At 47.2% G+C, this 18,562-nt stretch overlaps 1 protein-coding gene across 5 annotated transcripts in view; it reads left to right on the forward strand.

Moving 5' to 3' along the window:
• DHODH (dihydroorotate dehydrogenase (quinone)) overlaps window positions 1-18,562 on the forward strand; it is a 186,294-nt gene that overhangs the window by 54,380 nt on the left and 113,352 nt on the right. For all 5 annotated transcript variants that reach the window (XR_011283334.1, XM_069635503.1, XM_069635501.1 and 2 more), the window contains exon 3: window positions 6,175-6,374. Coding sequence is in view for 4 of the 5 variants with exons in the window: in XM_069635503.1 (XP_069491604.1) it covers window positions 6,175-6,374 (200 nt within the window). In the remaining variant the exon portion in view is untranslated. The remainder of the gene's footprint in view (window positions 1-6,174; window positions 6,375-18,562) is intronic.

Here is an 18,562-nt window from a genome sequence, read left to right on the forward strand (position 1 = left end):
AAAGGTCTTGTTGGGTAATGATCTCAGAGCTTTAGGGCTCGTAGGAGACACTGCTGAAAGACCCTACACACGGTCTCAAGCACGGGCAGCATTGGCCAAGTCCAATACGCCGCCCCAGCCGAAGGGGAAACCCAAGGCGAAAGGAGTCTACAAGTCAAAACGAGGGAAAGAGAATATTCCCCCGAGCTCGCCTACCACTGCAGTGGAGGAAGTTGGTCAATCGCCCGGGCCTGACGAGGAGGTGGCGATGCCTGAAGTATTCGACCCCAACGATCATCCTGAACTAAAAGACTTGTTAGTTGAAGGAGGTCCTGATAGGGACGAATTCAGTAAAGGCCAACGTGAGTGCCCATCTCTGGAAGGCCTAAGGAGACAGGCCTGCTCCCAGCTTGAGGGTGAACCTCCTGGGAAGCATAGGATTTATTGGGAAGGTGGACTCCTGTATAGCGAGCCCACAGAGTCTACAGAAGGAGACCATAGGAGGTTGGTGGTTCCCCTTGCTGTTAGGCCCTTCCTCCTGCAGTTGGCGCATGAATTTCCCCTTGCTGGTCACCTTGGTATGAAGAGGACCAAGCAAAGGTTATCCATGCACTTCTACTGGCCCAAGATGGGGGTGCAAGTAGAAAGTCACTGCAGGAGTTGTGCCTCCTGCCAGTTGTCTGGTAAGGTTGGCGCGACAATCCAAGCTCCGTTGGTACCGCTCCCAGTTGTGGGGGTACCATTTGAAAGGGTAGGGATCGACATCGTTGGTCCCCTTGACCCGCAAACATCCTCGGGCAATAGGTTTATCCTGGTGCTGGTCGACCATGCAACCAGGTATCCTGAGGCCATCCCATTGAAAACTGTAACTGCCAAGTCAGTTGCAAAAGCTTTACTCGGCATATTTACTAGGGTTGGCTTCCCTAAAGAAGTTGTGTCAGATCGTGGCAGCAACTTTATGTCGAAGTATATGCAGGCTATGTGGAAAGAATGTGGGGTCACCTACAAGTTCTCTTCTGCATACCACCCCCAGACCAATGGTCTGGTGGAACGTTTCAACAGAACGTTAAAGAGCATGATTGGGGCTCTGGAGGAACCCCAGAGAAGAAAATGGGATCTTCTTTTACCATGCTTACTGTTTGCCTACCGAGAGGTACCACAGGAGGGTGTTGGCTTCAGCCCCTTCGAACTTCTGTTCGGTCATCCCGTACGGGGACCCTGAGCCATCGTCAAAGAGGGATGGGAGATGCCCACTCCCCCTGTTACTACCAATGTAGTTGATTATGTGCTAGGGCTCAGAAAACGGATGGTACTTCTGATGGGCTTGGCTAGTGATAAATTGAAGGCAGGGCAAGCGCTGGTGAAACATTGGTACGACCAGAAAGCTTCCCTCATCAACTTTACACCTGGTCAGCAAGTCCTGATCATGAATCCAATAAGGCCTTGAGCTTTACAGGACAAATGGTCAGGCCCTTACACAGTGGTGGAGCCCCTGGGTGAGGTGAACTATTTAGTGGACCTTGGAAGGCCTGGACAGGCTCCAAAAGTGTTTCACGTGAATAGGCTGAAGGCTTTCGTCCCAAGAGTCGAAATCGCAGCACTGCTACTGGCTTCAGACGTTGAGGAAGAGGAGTCTGAACCTCTCCCCGACCTGTTCCAGAGCGGTCCTTCAGATAGCTCCTTTGAGGGTGTCCGAGTGGCCCCTCACCTGACTTCTGATCAGCAGGCTGAGGTGAAAAGTTTGCTTAGGCAGTTTTCCCCCCTGTTTTCACAGTCCCCTGGTTTGACACCTTGGTGCAAACATAACATTGACACAGGAGACAGTGTACCTACCAAAAGTAGGGGATACAGGATGTCAGATAAAGTACGGTCTTATATTAAGACCGAGGTCAACAAGATGTTAGACCTTGGGGTGATTGAACCCTCTAGTAGTCCTTGGTCCAGTCCTGTGGTGTTGGTTCCAAAGGCAGGCACTTCTGAATTGAGGTTCTGCGTGGATTACAGGGCTCTGAATGCTGTCACCAAGACAGATGCACACCCCTTGCCTCGAACAGATGAGCTGGTGGATACTTTGGGTGCCTCCAAGTACCTCAGCACGTTTGACCTCACTGCTGGCTATTGGCAAATAACTTTAGCAGAACATGCCTAGGAGAAGACAGCATTTTCTACTCCAGACGGCCTTTACCAATTCCGGGTAATGCCGTTCGGGTTGAAGAATGCACCTGCCACTTTCCAGAGGCTTGTGAATCATGTGTTGAATGGGTTGGACGAATTCTGTCTTGCATATCTGGATGATATAGCAGTTTTCAGTGCCACCTGGGAAGACCATGTGAAACACCTCAGGATTGTGCTCCAGGCTCTTCAGAAAGCCCACTTGACCATAAAGGCTAGTAAATGCCAGATTGGACAAGGCTCAGTGGTTTACCTTGGACATGAAGTAGGTGGAGGGAGGATACAGCCTCTACCCAGTAAAGTACAAGCAGTACAAGACTGGCCTACCCCCACTACGCAAACCCAAGTGAGAGCCTTCTTAGGACTCACGGGGTATTATCGCAATTTTGTGGCAGACTATGGCACCATAGCTGCTCCTCTGACTGCCCTCACAACTCCGAAGAAACCCAAGAAGGTAACTTGGACCGACGAGTGTGAATAGGCCTTCAATGGCTTAAAAGACTCCTTGTGCCAGGCCCCTGTGCTCAGGGCCCCTGATTATCAAAGACCTTTTATCGTGCAGACGGATGCCTCTGACACTGGGATAGGAGCTGTACTATCACAAGTAGATGAGAAGGGTAAGGAACACCCTATCGGTTTTATTAGTCGCCAGTTTATGGACAGAGAGCTCAGATGGTCCACGGTAGAGAAAGAATGTTTCTCTGTTGTGTGGGCCCTAAGGAAGCTGAGGCCCTACCTCTATGGGACCCACTTCACTGTGCAGACTGACCATAAGCCGTTAAAGTGGCTAATGAACATGAAGGGGGAGAATCCAAAGTTGCTTAGGTGGTCCATAAGTCTACAAGGCTTCGACTTCACTATTGAGCATAGGCCAGGTGTCCAACATAGCAATGCTGATGGGTTGTCCAGAATGTTTAACCGACCTGAACAAGAGACTCATCCAGGGGTGGATTAGTTCCCCCTGTCCATAGTCTGGGAGGGGCGAGTGTTAGGAAAGATTTCGTAATTGTAAGTAATTTTCCTTCCATGTGGCAACCCCTAAACTTTTTGCTGTTGTTTTTCACCTTGTTCTTGACTTTGCCAGAGAAGTGCAGCCTTCTGCCGCACCCCTCTGGGCTTTCGCTCCTTTTCTTACGGGGAAACTAACATGCCCTTAAGACAGTCAGTACCGGGGAACGCTGTTTCCCGTAGTTTCTTTTATCATGTTGCGGCTTTAGTGCAACATGACACAAGAGGGCACTGTAAGCTAAGTTACAGCTCTCTTGGGTCTCTAGCCTTCTACAGGCCCTAGATACTCTTTTAGGATGGTATTTGATCGGTGCAAGTCATTCAGGGACTGGAATGGTGGCAGCGATCGTTTTGTTTATTTTGAGCTCCTTTTGGCGTTCTGAGCACGTTTTTCGCACTGAACCCAAAATGGTGGCCTGGCTCCCAAAATGGCCAGACCACGAGGCTCCTTTGTCCTGTCCACTGACCGTCTTGCTCCCTTCACCTTCCCCAGGTCGAGCGACCCGGGGCCTTCCTTATTTGGGCATGTACTTTCCCCCGAAACGTGGTTGCTTTCGCGGGCTTCTACATGTCGTTTGTGTGCCTCCAGGGTGTGGGCTGGGATGTCTGGTCCCAATACACATCCTGGGTGCCAGAGAGTCTAGGGTGGTGTGAATGCCTGGGACCACCGTGGTCCGTGATTGGTCCACGTATGGTATGTGTGTTGATGAGCGGATCTCCCATTGGCTCCCCTCCGTTTTGGCGCGAAGGGAACCGTGGATAAGAGGGGGCTGGAAACACCACTACCATGTCGATCTCCTGAGTTCTCACGAACGAAGGAATACAGGAGCCAAGTATCCTGCAACCCAGAGGCTGGACCGAGGAATCGCTGGTGACCCGCTGAAGGAATCCTCCTTTGCACTGCTGTCGTCCTGTGAAGCCCTTTCCTCCTTGGATCGAACCAGAAGGCCTGTACTGGTGCTTCGACCTTTGGAATAGCAGGAACAGCTATTCCCGGCGACTTCATCATCTCCTGCCAAGTAAGCCTTCGGAAGTGTCTCTGGGCCATCCAGTTGACTGACCAGCTTACAAGGGAGTCCTGCTCTGTAACCGCCGCCAGGTTGTGTTGTATTTCGAGTCCTTGTCACTCTCCCACGCTTCGTACACTTGGCGTTCCCAAGTCTGAAGGGAGGAGTGTACATTTGGCTCGGATACACACGGTCGCTCCGTTGTCCTGCTGCGGCAACAAACTGTGCTGGTTTCGTCGATTGGGACGTCTTTTTGCTCTACACGACTACGAGGCGTTCCCTGCTCTTCTGAACCTGCCAGCTGCTGAAACTAACGTGGAGAAGCCTGGGTCTGCTTGCTTCGGGGACCGGTGAGTAGTTTAGCTAGGATCTGGTCGCCCTCCTGCAGTATCCCATTGCTTTTCCCTGCTGTGTAAAAACAGCACCCTTTTGGCCGTACTCGCGCTCTGCTTCTGCCCGCTGTGGAGGCTGCGCTTGAGTTGCGGAACCTGTTCTCCTTCTGCTGTGCACTAACCCGAACTGCCTGACTTCCTCCGAAGAGCTTCCCCTTTTGCCCGTTGGCACCGGCGTGGCAGTTACTTTGAGCACAAGGCTCCACTCTTCGCAGGGCTCAGACTTCCATCTAGTTAGGTGCCTCTGAAGGCGAACTGAGTCTAAAGCGTTATCGCACTGCCTGTTTTCCTTCCCTTTCAGGTGGACTACACATTTCGTGCTTATAACGCTAGCGACTGTTGTATTTGTATATATATTGTGTTGATATGGTATGTGTTGGTTTAGTATTATGATATTGTGATTTTCTCGCTACGGTCATTGTTTTAAAGGTCTTAAAATAAATGTGTATCTATTTTTGATATAACAACTGTTTGGAGTAGTTTGTAAGCGCTCTTGCTTTGTGTGCTCATTGCGGGCTTTCAGTCACCCTCACCCCTCTTGAGACCTAGTCTTGACCGCCGCGATCGCTACCTTGATTGGTCTGGCTTGTCCAGAGGTTACCCTGTTCCAAGTAATTAGGCTGGCCTTCTGAACTTCTGCGCCACCAGGACAGAGTTCAGAAATCCGTCTTAACAACCGCCATCAGAGAGTGCCTGTCTTTCCCATGCCACATGAGAAGGGTCATTATTAAATACTAAAAACAAAAATAAAATCCTGACACTTTCAAGAAGATAACAGAAACTTGAACCATGTCTCATTGTCTGGATTTGGCACATAGAAACATATATGATCCGTTGAGATTTGGACCTTGGTTTGGTATTTTGGATGACTGCATGCTAATCTAACGCCAATTGTGATTTATCAATGTCCCTGCCATTTGAGAGGAATATGGCTTGCATGTTCGTCCTCTTTATACTAGTTTGAGCTTCACCAAATGATCAATTTCCACCGCAGGGATTCCAAAACTCTACTACATATACCAAATTCACAAGGTCAATAGCCCTTATTCGGATTTAAATGGATAGTAAATTAATTGTTGCTCATGCTCCACGAGAGCATGAAATCATTGCTCATCGTCCATCCTTTCTAACATGCAAACCCACTTTCTAATGTGAAAAGTTACAATGTCTAAAACCCGCTGGTATTATTGGTATGCATTCTTCCTGTGCCACATAATTTATTTTGTAAAAAAAAGATAATATATTTAACACTATTTCTCTCTCTATGTGGCGGCAGTTTGGGTATTGGCGATCAGTGCCTTGGATGCACGTAATGTTGAATAAGGGCCTGAAGTTAATCGGCCTGCAATTTTCTTTAGAGGGAGTAGCGATGTAATCATGCGCAGGAGTAATCATTTGAATATACTTGTGAATAGTGGTGTTGGGGCTTAGGGTACAGGGTTTAGTTGGCACAACATAATTAGCCAAAGTGGGCATGGGTGTCTTACAGGAGAACTGTAGGTTGAAATGCTAGTGCAGTTGTAACATTGATGCACAATTATATTGGATCTAGGTAAGTTTTATTTCAGAGTGTGGTGCAATGCTTCCTCATAATATTCAGCTTTTTTTTTCTCCAGGAGGTGGAGGTCCTGGGTAAGAAGTTTCGAAACCCAGTAGGTATGGCTGCTGGGTTTGATAAACATGGGGAAGCAGTGGACGGTTTGTTCAAGGTTGGCTTTGGCTTTGTGGAGGTCGGCAGTATCACCCCAAAGCCTCAGGATGGAAACACCAAACCAAGAGTGTTTCGGCTGGCTGAAGATCGAGCTGTCATAAATAGGTAGGTGTCTGTCTGGCAATGTTTTCGCTCTGCATGTGTAGTGCTCCTATATTTGTCTGCTTATCCAAGAACTGTTCTGTTTTATATTATTTCATGACCTAGGCACTGCATGTTCTTTCTTGTTGTTTAGGTCAACTGTGGACTTGCTTCTCTCTGGCAAGTAAAATGCAATGCTCATGCGGTCTTCGCTACATATGAACTTGCTGCTCTGTATGCTTCTCTCCTTGCTCAGGTGTTGCTTTGTTCTGTTTTAGTGCTGTGATGATTTGCTTCCCCAGCTGTTCTTGCATGCAGATGCTTCCCTTTCTGTTGAAGGAGCAGCCTTATAGGTTCTCGGCTGACTGCAGTGAAGCCATGCCATGCCTTCCTAGATGTAGCCTCCTTTGACTTCCTCTTCTGCTCTTGATATTTTGTGTGTGCGTTTCACACTAGCCATCAGCATCTGGCTGTTCAAAAACTATTCATAGCAATTTGAATAATTTTGTGAAATGTCACGCCTTTTGTATGGACCTTTGGGCCTTTAAAATCCCTGTCATTTGTATGGCAACGGAACCTTTCCTTGAAGTAATTTATGCCATTTTATTATCGCTGATGGTCTGAAGTAATCTGCTGATATCCTACCTCTTTTTCAATGAAGTGTAACACAGCATTACAAATGACGTGTGTAAGGAACTCTAGTTTTAATATTGTTTATTTGCTCTGTTAGGATAATTGTCAGTTTTTCTGGGCTCTTTAGTGCCCACACACTGTCAAATAGTAAGCATCTTGTGAGGCCATAAATCTCGGGGTCATCTTCGACTCCGATCTCTCCTTCACCCCCTACATCATGGACCTTACCAAGAAGTCCCACTTCCAGTTCCACCTCCTCCGAGGCATTCCTATTTTTCTCACCTTTCCCCAGGCGCTCAATGTCTCCAGAGCTCTGGTCCTCTCCAGGCTGGACTATTGCAACATCCTCTTTCTCAAACTCCCTCTTTCCTCCCTTGATCCCCTCCAGTTATTCCAGAACAGGACTGCAAGACTTATCCTTGGCCTCAAGCCCAGGGACTGTAGTTCTCCAGCCCTAAAATAACTCCACTGGCTCCCAGTAGCTGCGAGGATCAAATTCAAGACCCTCTGCATCATCCACAAGGCCTTCTGGGGCCTGGGGCCACACTATCTCTAACTTTCCCTCCTTCTGCTAGAGCCCTACACTGCTCTAATTCTAACTCTGACTGTCAAACGCTTCTCCAAGCAGAGAGTGGGAGGCAATTCCCTCTCCTCGGCAAGTGCCTCCCTTTGGAACAGCCTCCCTGCCCCTCTCAGACTTGAGCCAGACCTCCTTAAATTCTGGAAACTGCTCAAACCTCTGCTCTACTTCTTTCCCTTCCCTGCTAATCACCCCACTGCTGCTGTGACCGGAGGCATGCCCTTCATGGATCTCCCTGGCCCTTTCCCTTAGTCAACACCAGCACCCCTTACCCCCACTGCACTGCCGGCCCCTGCTTGGTGGCTCCACATCCCACCTTCGAGAGTCGCCTGTACCAACACTTAGCCTGAGGTCCTTGGCTCCCCTTACAGCTTCCCTCACGGGCTCTCCTCCAGCACTTGTCCACTCCTCTGTTCCCTCTTCCATCCCCTTCCACTGCACTTCTCCTCAATGCCACAAGGCCTAGCAGGACCACGGCTGTATGTTACTGTTTTTGCCATTGTTATTTCCCCTGTTCCCTTACCATTTAGCCATGTGGCGCTTTGAAACACAATTTTGATGTATAAAGCACCTTAAAATGCCCAATACAATAAATACAAAATGAACGTGGTTCTTGTAGTCTCCATAGATTAGTGGCTAGGAACTCCTCTTGCATGTCTTCTCTCTGCATTTAGAGCTCTTGACCGTTCTTCCAGTTCAGTCTCCTTTTCAATGTCTGGGCCTGTGTCCTTTTCTGGGCCATGTCTTCAGTTCTCCTTTTCAGCCTCATCCTTGCCCTGAGTTTTTGTTTTTCCTTTTCTGTACGTTTTCCTTGGTTAGAGCTTCTCCCTGGACGCATAAGTAAAAAAATGATTGCATTTCATGATGTTTAGATTGCACTGATAGGCCTCTCTCCCACTATACAGGTCTCTCAAATTTAGCAGGGGCTCCGTCCCCAAACTACATTGTATGATGTTTAGATTACACTGATAGGCCTCTCTCCCACTGTGCGGGTTTATCATAATTTAGCAGGGGCTCCGTCCCCAAACTGCATTGTATGATATTCAGGTTGCACTGATAGGCCTCTCTCCCACTACACAGGTCTCTCAAATTTAGCAGGGGCTCCATCCCCAAACTGCATTGTATGATGCTTAGATTGCACCGACAGGCCTCTCTCCCACTGTGCGGGTCTCTCAAATCTAGCAGGGGTTCTGTCTCCTAATTGCATTGTATGATGTCTAGGTTGCACTGATAGGCCTCTCTCCCACTATACAGGTCTCTCAAATTTAACAGGGGTTCTGTCTCCTAATTGCATTGTATGATGTTTAGGTTGCACTGATAGGCCTCTCTGCCACTATACAGGTCTCTCAAATCTAGCCGGGACTCTATCCTCAAACTGCATTATATGAGGTCTAGATTGCACTGATGGGCCTCTCTCCCACTATGCAGGGCTCTCAAATCCAGCAGGGGCTCCGTCTCCAAACTGCACTATGTGGCGTTTAGATTGCGCTGGTGGACGTCTCTCCCACTGTGCAGGTCTCTTAAACTTAGCAGGGGCCTTGTCTCCGAACGGCACTGTGTGATGTTTAGATTGCACTGATAGGACTCTCACCAAATATACAGATCTCTCAAATAATCTAACTGCGCTTAGTTCAATACTCTACCAATCCCGGAAACCTACCACTACCTAACCCAACTAAATCGCATACCAGCAGACCGCTAACACCCTAACGCCCCCCACCGACAGTGCACCTTTAGGAAACATACCCTACCCACCGACAGAAAACAACACTGAGCCAGAGAACACCCCAGCGTGTCCAGAGAAGGAAAACCGAGGTCACTGTAACCGCACAGCACAGCATAAAAGACCAACTACCATACCACGCCTGCACCTAGACTGGAAAATGGCCCGTACCAGAAAAGGACGGCGAGAAAGAGAACAAGATCATGCAAGAAGAGACGCGAACACACAACACCGACAGAACCCACAAGAAACAGCCCCATTGGAAGAAAGCACGCCTAAAACAGCCACAACAGGAATAAAATCAACAAGAGAAAAATCCTTATACATCACACCTTACCTCGCAACAACCACGGTACACCAACACCCCAACACGGAAACCCCGAAACATGCAAAGAAGTTCCTGATACACGCGGAAAATAGACGGGGGCACTCAACAAGAGAGTGGGAGGGCTCCGACCCCATTACCCCTTACATTACAAGAACAGAGGGGCAACATCGATTTCCACTACATCCTGCACAATACGGCGAAGTACCAACAACCAGCAACGCCACCCCCCACCCAACAACCGGACCCAATGAAGAAACCACCGCTGATCTTCATCCGAGTAGCATCACAGCAGAAACACCAAGACTAATCAGCCCTGTTATTAACTTACTAGACCGCTTCAATGAATAAGCAGCTGTAGCCGTTCTTCATCCTACCGACATCAATGCGGAAACTCCACGAACAGACAATTATAAACTCGAACAACAAATAACCTCAAAACAAAATCTCACCCAGAGAATCCACTGTAATCTAATAAACGCAAGGTCAATGTCCAAACACTCAACGGAAATATACGACCTCCTGTCAGAAGGAGGCATAGACATCCTATTTGTAACTGAAACATGGCTAGACGACAACTACAAGATCACCCTCAACAACTGCCTGCCTGAAGACTTCAAATGCATCCAAACAAACAGAAAATCCAAAAGAGGGGGGGGGACTAGCGATCATCCACAAGGAACAACTGGCCATCAAAATGGAATATCCACTAAACATCGACAAATGTGAATCCTTAATACTACGACTTTCAGTAAACCCCAAAACCAACCTGAAATTCATACTGATATACAGACCACCACCCTACGATGCGACTTTCGTAGACGCTTTCACGGAAGCAATCACTAGCCTAGCCATCAAGTACAATCATCTGATCATCCTTGGAGATTTCAACATCTGGTTCGACGAAGAAACCACAACCACACAAAAATCCTTAACCGCCCAACTAGCAGCCATGAACCTACAACAACTAGTCAAAGGAGCAACCCACTCAGCAGGGCACACAATTGACGCAATCTTCGCCAACAAGGATCTCATCACCACGGCACCCCCAATTCAAATACTTTGGAGCGACCACCTCATTATTCCGTTCATAATCACAACAGCCGCTCTGACAAAAAAGCAACAAGAAAAGCAACCCATCAGGATGAAAAGAAATTGGAGAACCATAAAAAACTCCAATCTAACCGAGCTCCTAGAACTCAGCAAATCACAAGCATCAACCATGGAAGAAGCAGACCTAGACAAAAAAGTTGCCCTACTTCATACGTGAATCGCAACAACCCTTGACGACATCGCCAAAGAAAAGCCCTTCAACGCATCACGCAAGAAAACAACAGCAAAATGGTTCACCCCTCTACTCCACGCCATGAAAAGGAAAAACAGAAAACTAGAATCTGAATGGAGGAACAACACCGCAAACAAACTGAAATACCTACAACAGATCCGCGCATATAAAAAGGAAATACAAAAAGCGAAGAGGAAACATTATGACAACCGAATCTTCAGAGCACCACACGCTCAAAAATAACTATTCAAAATCATAAACGAAATAAAAAACCCACCGGCCTGCAACAACACGCCAATCCCATCGACAAAACTCTGCGAGGACCTCGGAGACCATTTCAAAAACAAAATAACCTCCATCTAAGACACCATACAAAACAGACCAAGCGTTCACAGCTCAAACCCCACCAACACAGACGAGGAACACGCAAACAAGCTACAAAACTTCCCAGAAATATCAGTTGAGGCTTTCGTCAAACTGGTAAACCAAAGCAACAAATCGGGCTCTCCTGAAGACCCTTGCCCCCCGGACATATACAAAACAATTCTCAAACAAGGAACCCCTATGGAATACCACAAGAACCTCCTCAACCTCTCAATCTCAACAGATAAAGTATCACAGGCCTTCAAATCGGCTTACATCAAGCCACTACTCAAAGACACAACAGGAAACGTAGAGGACTTCTCTAACTACAGACCCATCTCCAACATACCCTACATAGCCAAACTGCTAGAAACGTACGTCTACCAAATAACCCATGAATTCATAGAAGAGCATTGCCTACTAGACCAGGTACAAGTTGGCTTCAGACCTATGAGAGGAACAGAATCGGCTCTCCTCTCAATATGAGACTACCTAAAAACAAACGCAGATTCAGACAACAGCACCGCCCTGATCCTCCTTGATCTGTCTGCAGCCTTCGACACTGTCAACCACGCCATCCTCATAAAGAGATTAGAAGGACTAGGGATAACAGACACTACCCTACTATGGATCAAATCCTTCCTAACAAACCGAACAGAAACAATATGGATGAAACCTTGTAAATCCAAACCCAGAGTCTCCACGTGCAGAGTACTACAAGGATCATCCTTCTCCCCGCTTCTATTCAACATCTACATGTACCTATTAATCAAACTCATCAAAAAACACAGCCTCACATGCTACAACTACGCTGACGATACTCAAATAATGTTCAACATACAAGACACCCGAGAAGAAAACACCACACTAGAGAATTGCTTTCGTGACATATTCAACTGGATGAACCTCAACCATCTCAAAATCAACCCAGGCAAAACAGAGATAATGATTGTTTCAAAAAAAGGGAGGGGACATCAACTACATCCCCTGGCCAAGAGAGCTCGGCACCACACCAGAACCATCATCAACTGTAAAAAACCTAGGGGTCCTGATGGACAACAACCTCACTCTGGAGCCACAAGTAAACTCGATAATCAAGAAATGTTTCTTCCTCCTGCGAGCAGCAAAAAGGATCCTACTGTTCCTGTCATTCGCCAACAAAACACTTACCATCATCGCTCTGATCATGTCCAAAGTGGACTATGCCAATAGCCTATACCTGGGCATGCCCGAACGACTTCTAAATAAACTGCAAAGGATACAAAATGCAGCAGCCAGTCTCCTCCTCAAGCTACCCAGAAGAGAACACATCACACCGCGCTAAAAATACTACACTGGCTACCACTGAAACAGCGAATAAAGTTCAAGGCCATGTGCATCACGCACAGAGCAATACACAAACAAGGCACAGAATTCCTAAGCGACAAACTACGCCTACACCAACCGACAAGAACACTAAGATCAAGAACCGACATACGCCTGGAACCAAAACCCTACAACAGAAAAAAACTCGGAGGATCGTCTTTCTCTCACCAGGCACCTAAAACCTGGAATGACCTACCTGAATATACGGAATACAACAAACCACCTAGCATTCAGGAAAATCCTCAAATCATGGCTCTTCAAAGCATAACCACAACGGAGACGCGCTAGAATGCCCAGACATTAAAACAATGACGAAAATAACTCCAACCTCGACCACTCTCAAATTGGACAAACACTCAAACCAAAGAACCAACCACTCGACAGAGCATAAGACATCATGGACAATAGCCACAAAAGAAGGCTGCAGAGACTGACCACATACCTAGACCCACATGAAAACCCAATTGACTCTCCGACTCGCACGTACCGGACAAACATATCCAGACCGGCAGACGCATCTAGATAGACGCTGGCGTGCGTCGCATCTGGATAGGATCGATTGAAGGACAACATGCCCGCACCTAGAAAAACGTGAATGCTAACATGGGCCACACCTAGAGTTGTGAACACCAGCCTGCGTGGCACTCAGAGGGAGTTGTGAATGTTAGCATGCCCACACCTGGACGGGTCTCCAGACACTAGCCTGCACCACATCTGGGTGGGAGTATGAGTGTTGGCATGACCACACCTGGATGGAGTCCTGAGCGTTGGCCTGCGCCGCGTCTGGATGGGAATGTGAGGGCCGGCAAGTGCCACACTCAGACAGAACTGTGAATGTTAGCATGGTAAAGGCAGGTAACCCACTAACCAATATAAGCTCAAACTCTGCATACTTATCTCACTCAAAAAACTCACACAACCATCTCTCCCACAACAAGCCGCAAGCACTTCACAACACTGCAACAACACATAATCCTGAACAACAGCACACGCAGACTGACTCCGATCCGATACCCGCACCAAAGCTCAGCACCCGGTGTATACCGAGTTGAAGCTGCCAACAGAACACCACTCCTCTCACTATCTACTCCCTTCTTCACCTTACTAACCCATCCAACCTTTATCGTTTACAGATCCGCCTGAGCGCCTGGGGACCAATTCCGTTGGTGACAGTGCGCGGTACAAATACCTTTAACATTTAACTCTCCTGTTCTCTCTTTGGCCAGGGCTTCTACCTTTTCTCCTTCCTCTGTCTTTTGCCTGAAAGTGTAGCCTTTCTCTCTCTGCCTTCTCTTTGGCCACAACCGCTAATTTTCAGAACACAGCCTCAGACTTTCTTCTCTGGATATAAGGTACCACACTTAAAACCTTCTCCTCTGGTGGTATGCTCCATGGCTCCACATCTTTGGTGTTCTCTTCAACCTTCCTCAACTCTCGGTTTCCTTTTCCTCACTTGTTTTCTCCAATCATAGCGTATTATCTACTCCATTTTCCTCCACTCTCCAGGTTTTCCTTTTTCTTTCTGCCACTTTTCCAGTTGGCCAGCTCCTGATTCCTCTGGTCACCTCCTTTATTCCAAAGCCCCTTTATCCTCTTCCAACAATTCTCTGGCCCCCTATCTTTATAACTCACCAACTCTAGAACTTACTTTCAGTTTTCTGTATTCCCTCACCACTAACCACCACCTCTGTTTTATTCCCTCTTGGGCCTCCTCATCCCCTCTCCAAACTTCTTCTGTCCTTTCTGTCTACTTTCCATGCCAGGATGTCAGCCTTCTCCTTTTTCTACTCATTCACACTGCCACATATTTGTTTTCCTTGTTCTCCCTCCACACCCTTCTTCACCTCTGTTCTTCCTTATTCTGTCCATTTCTGTTTTCGCTCATTCTCATCCCTGCAACCCACTATTTTTCCTCTCATCACCTTTTACCCTGCGATCTCCCAACTCCACTTTCTTTATTTTCCTAATTCTTACTTTGCTGTCTGCTTTTGTTGGCCTTTCTCCTCTAGCATCCTCCTTTTGCAGGCCAACTCCAGTCTCCTTCCTTCTGGTTTTCTTAGTTATTCCAGACTCCCTCAGAGATGTCCTGTCCGACGGTCCAGTACCTTGTTTTGCCAACTTCGCCTTCTTATATTTTGTCCCCCTCTCTGATTGGTCCAGGACTATGCAGTCCGGATCTCTTGGAGGATGGTCCTCCAGGGTTGGAAAACTTGACAGTTATCTCTCCAGCGGCATGTTTCCCCTCCACAATCCCTGCGACAACGGGCCAGACACCCACCTGAATCTTCACCCACATTTAATCCGGCACCTAAGCCTTCTTGCCCCAGCATGTTCCCAGTGCCCCTCGGCCCTTTCCCTTCGGCATTCTGACTGGCACCTCACCTGCAGGCACCCTGACTCAAGGAATACCTACTTTAGGTGCAGCCTGCCACCTCCACCAGTGGCTTCCCTGATCCTCAGGAACCCTGCTGTGCCTGTCACCTGTCTGGCAGCACCTCTCCCTTGGGGCCTGCAGAAACACACAAACTGGTGATGGGCACACCTTTTAGGCTTTTCTTCACCCTATCCAGTGGCTGATTACACCTTGGCCTCCAAGTCTCTCCCCAAATGTGGTCCTCTTGAAGCATGTGACGACATTACACATGTGATGTTTCCTTTTTCAGCCTGCCTTTCATCTGCACTTGTTCTCATTTGTCTACCTTTAGAAGGCCATTGTCATTTTTCATCCTTTATTAAAAAAAGTTTTGTTCTTTCCAGTATCATAAGGTCTTTAGTCAATTGGGGATCTTACTGTATCCTGCTATGTTTTGTGGGTCATTGTCATTCCCTTAGTTTCAAAACTGACTTCATGAACAAATCACATTTAAACCAGCAGAAACCATGTAATTGAAGTTTTTTCATTGCGCTCTTGACATAATGTTCTTAAATCAATGGATATTGCTTGGTGTGGGAAAATGCCATGTGGCAATGGTGAAGAAACCATGGCTTTTATATTTGTATTAATTGATAAAACTATGCAGGTAGTTCCGTCTCATAAAGTGAAGGCTGCTAGCCTGACCACCCCTTTAATTAAGCTCCATGCCAAACTCATAGTGACAAATGGTCCATGCTGCAGCAGTCTCCTGATCTGCAACACCTGTTCTGCAGTGGCACTGAGAAGCTTCATCTGCGCCTCTGTACCCAAATTATATAATGATGAGGAATGATCACCCTGGCTGCAGTTTATCTTTAAAAATAAGCCAAACCTGAGTTTGAGGTGTGGTAGCTGGTAGTTCACATAATTATTAAAGCCACATCGGATTTGAATCCTGCACATATCATCAATGTGAGCCCAGGTCAGCTGTGGAAGGATTGTGTGTATTCTAGGTAGTCCGTCTGTCTGTCTCTGCCAACCAGCAGGATAAGAGACTTAAAAACTATGCCTCTCTCGATTTTTTATTTTATTTTTATTTTTCTTTTTTTCTTTTTTTTTTTTTGTGAGGTTGGGTAATGCCCTTCTTCAGCAGGACAGCCCTTCAATAGGAGATGCCCTAGGATCAAAGAGCACACCCTAAACAAAAGGGCTAGCCTCACTCCAGGGTGCTGCATACCAAAGGTCCTTTGATGCTATGGGTCTGAGAAGGGGTAGGTGTTAGAGCAGACTGAGGGAGCTCTGCATAGTTGGGCAAGGATTCCATCATCTTGTTTCTTTTTGTACCTCCTCTTCCTTCCTGTCTCCTCCACTTCCTTTAGCACAAAATACTTTGGGTATTATTCAAGAAGCCAAGGACCACTTGTTAAAAGGGCTTTGACCCCCTAAAGCAGACTTGCTTTTGTTCAGTCACCCATGGGCGTTTGCCTATAAAACAAGTGTCCAAGCCTCAAAGAAGAATTCATTGACCTGTTATGGGAGTGTTGATCTTTCCACAGCCCTCCGCAGTGAGGTGAATGTTGACTGTTCCATGGCAGAGGCAAGCTCTGCTGCCCCTAACCACCACCAGGGCACAATGGGGGTGGCCTACTGCTGGAGCACGACTTGCTTCTGCCAGCTACACTGGTGCCCAGGACATCAGTGTAGGTGACAAACCTCTGTAGGTGTTTGCCAGCCCTCCCCAGCTTGATCTCTGAACTGCTCCTGGTGATCCATTTTTCCTGCATTGTTAGACGCTGCCTTGAACCACATAGATCACCCACTCTAATCCAACTTCACGCCAAATCACTGCTTGGGATCAACGTGACTCGCCACCTCCAAACCCAGATCGACCAGCAAGTACAACAGCTCAAAGCCTGGTTTGATGCCATAAAACCGCCAAGAACTGAATAAAGTACTGTTGGAAGGCTCCAGTCTCCCCACCCACCCCTGTTCCACTTTCCCTAGAAACTAGTAAGCCACTTGTTGCACCTTTTGTATCAAGAAGCATATCCTTTTTGAACAGTGTGGCACTTTATTACCCTATTCCTCTCTGTTAGGTATCCAGAGTGCTTCACATTTTGCATTTCTGTGTCTTCTTTACATGGGTGGGGTTTTGATAGTGTTGGTACTAGTTAAATGTATATTGGTGTGTTTAGTTAAAGTATATATTTTTTAAAGAACCTTGGTTTGACATGCCTTTATTTTGGACTGTTGTACTATTGCTGTTTGGATTGCTACTGGATCACATTCACACCCCTTCCAAGAGTATAGCCTTCCCTCTTCCCACGTTACCACGAAAGGCAATGGAGGTATATCTCTTAGCTGTACCAGTTTTACCTTTATGATTGAGATCACTGTTGATCTGTAGAAGTGTGGGTTCTGAGTAGGCGGTTTAGTCACTACCCGTCCTTTTACTCCTACAGAGCAGGAGTCATTTCGTCACAATACTCAACACTGAATGCTCTTATTAAACAAAAAATTCATTTGTGCATTTGATTTAATAGTGAAATGACCCTTTTCTCAATGTGTATCACTGTGTTATAAGTGTAATTAGCGCGACTGTCACCGACAAGAGCATCATGGCGCTTAGACCCGGCAGAGCAGAAGTAAAGAAAACGGCAGATCCTAAAACAAAGGTTTTTAACAGCCGACAGAAGGACATGTAATCAGCCGTGGCCCTAATGGCACGAGGTAGCTTGTTCCACAGCCAAGGTAAAAGCCCAGCCCCACGTCTGCTCAGTTTAAACCGCGGCACCAAGATCAAGAGTGCATCTGCAGAGTGGAGGGCATGCAAGGGTAGATGGGGGCTGAAATTTGGCCTGTAGGTATTTGGAACCAATGCCATAAAAGGCACAGTGCACTATACACAAGGCTTTAAGAGTACCAAGAACTGGGTTGATATGAGAGCGCAGAGGAGTAGACATAGTTGCAATTTTGAAGGGTTTAAAGATGGTGGAGAAGATAGATAGGTTGGCCAAGATAAAGAGAATTACAGTAGTCCAAAGTTCCCAGAAGAAAAGACACTGCAATAGCACGAAGTTGAGTTGGAAGGAACGGGAGAATTTTCCTCCACTTCAGCATGAAATATCCTGCCTGGCAGACCACGCTGACCTGTGCTTCGTAGAAAGAGAAGAGGAGAACCTAACGCACACGTTTTTAACCACTGTGACTGAAGTGGGCAAAGAGCCCAATGAAAAGAATCCAGAAGACTGGGGTCCAGAGAGCAGCAGCAGAGGGGGGAACCCAACACCTCGGTTACAGCTCCATTTAGACACAGCCAGTTGTCGCTCATCCAGATAGTCACTGCATGAAGACAAGTACAACCACACTCGGCTGTGTAGCGATGGGCCAGAGCAAGACGCATGATGAGATGAGTATCATCGGCATATGAATAACAGCGGAAGCTGAAACAGTGAATGAGTTTCACCAGAGGTTGGATATATACATTAAACAACACAGGAGAGAGTGCCAGAACCCTGGGGAACCCCACAGAGAATAGTGGCAGGTAAGGGAAGTGAAAGAGTTTGGGTATGATCAGAAAGAAAA

Source organism: Ambystoma mexicanum, chromosome 1q (genome assembly GCF_040938575.1).
Source record: "Ambystoma mexicanum isolate Mex_15411 chromosome 1q, UKY_AmexF1_1, whole genome shotgun sequence".
NCBI classification, from domain to species: Eukaryota; Metazoa; Chordata; class Amphibia; order Caudata; family Ambystomatidae; genus Ambystoma; species Ambystoma mexicanum.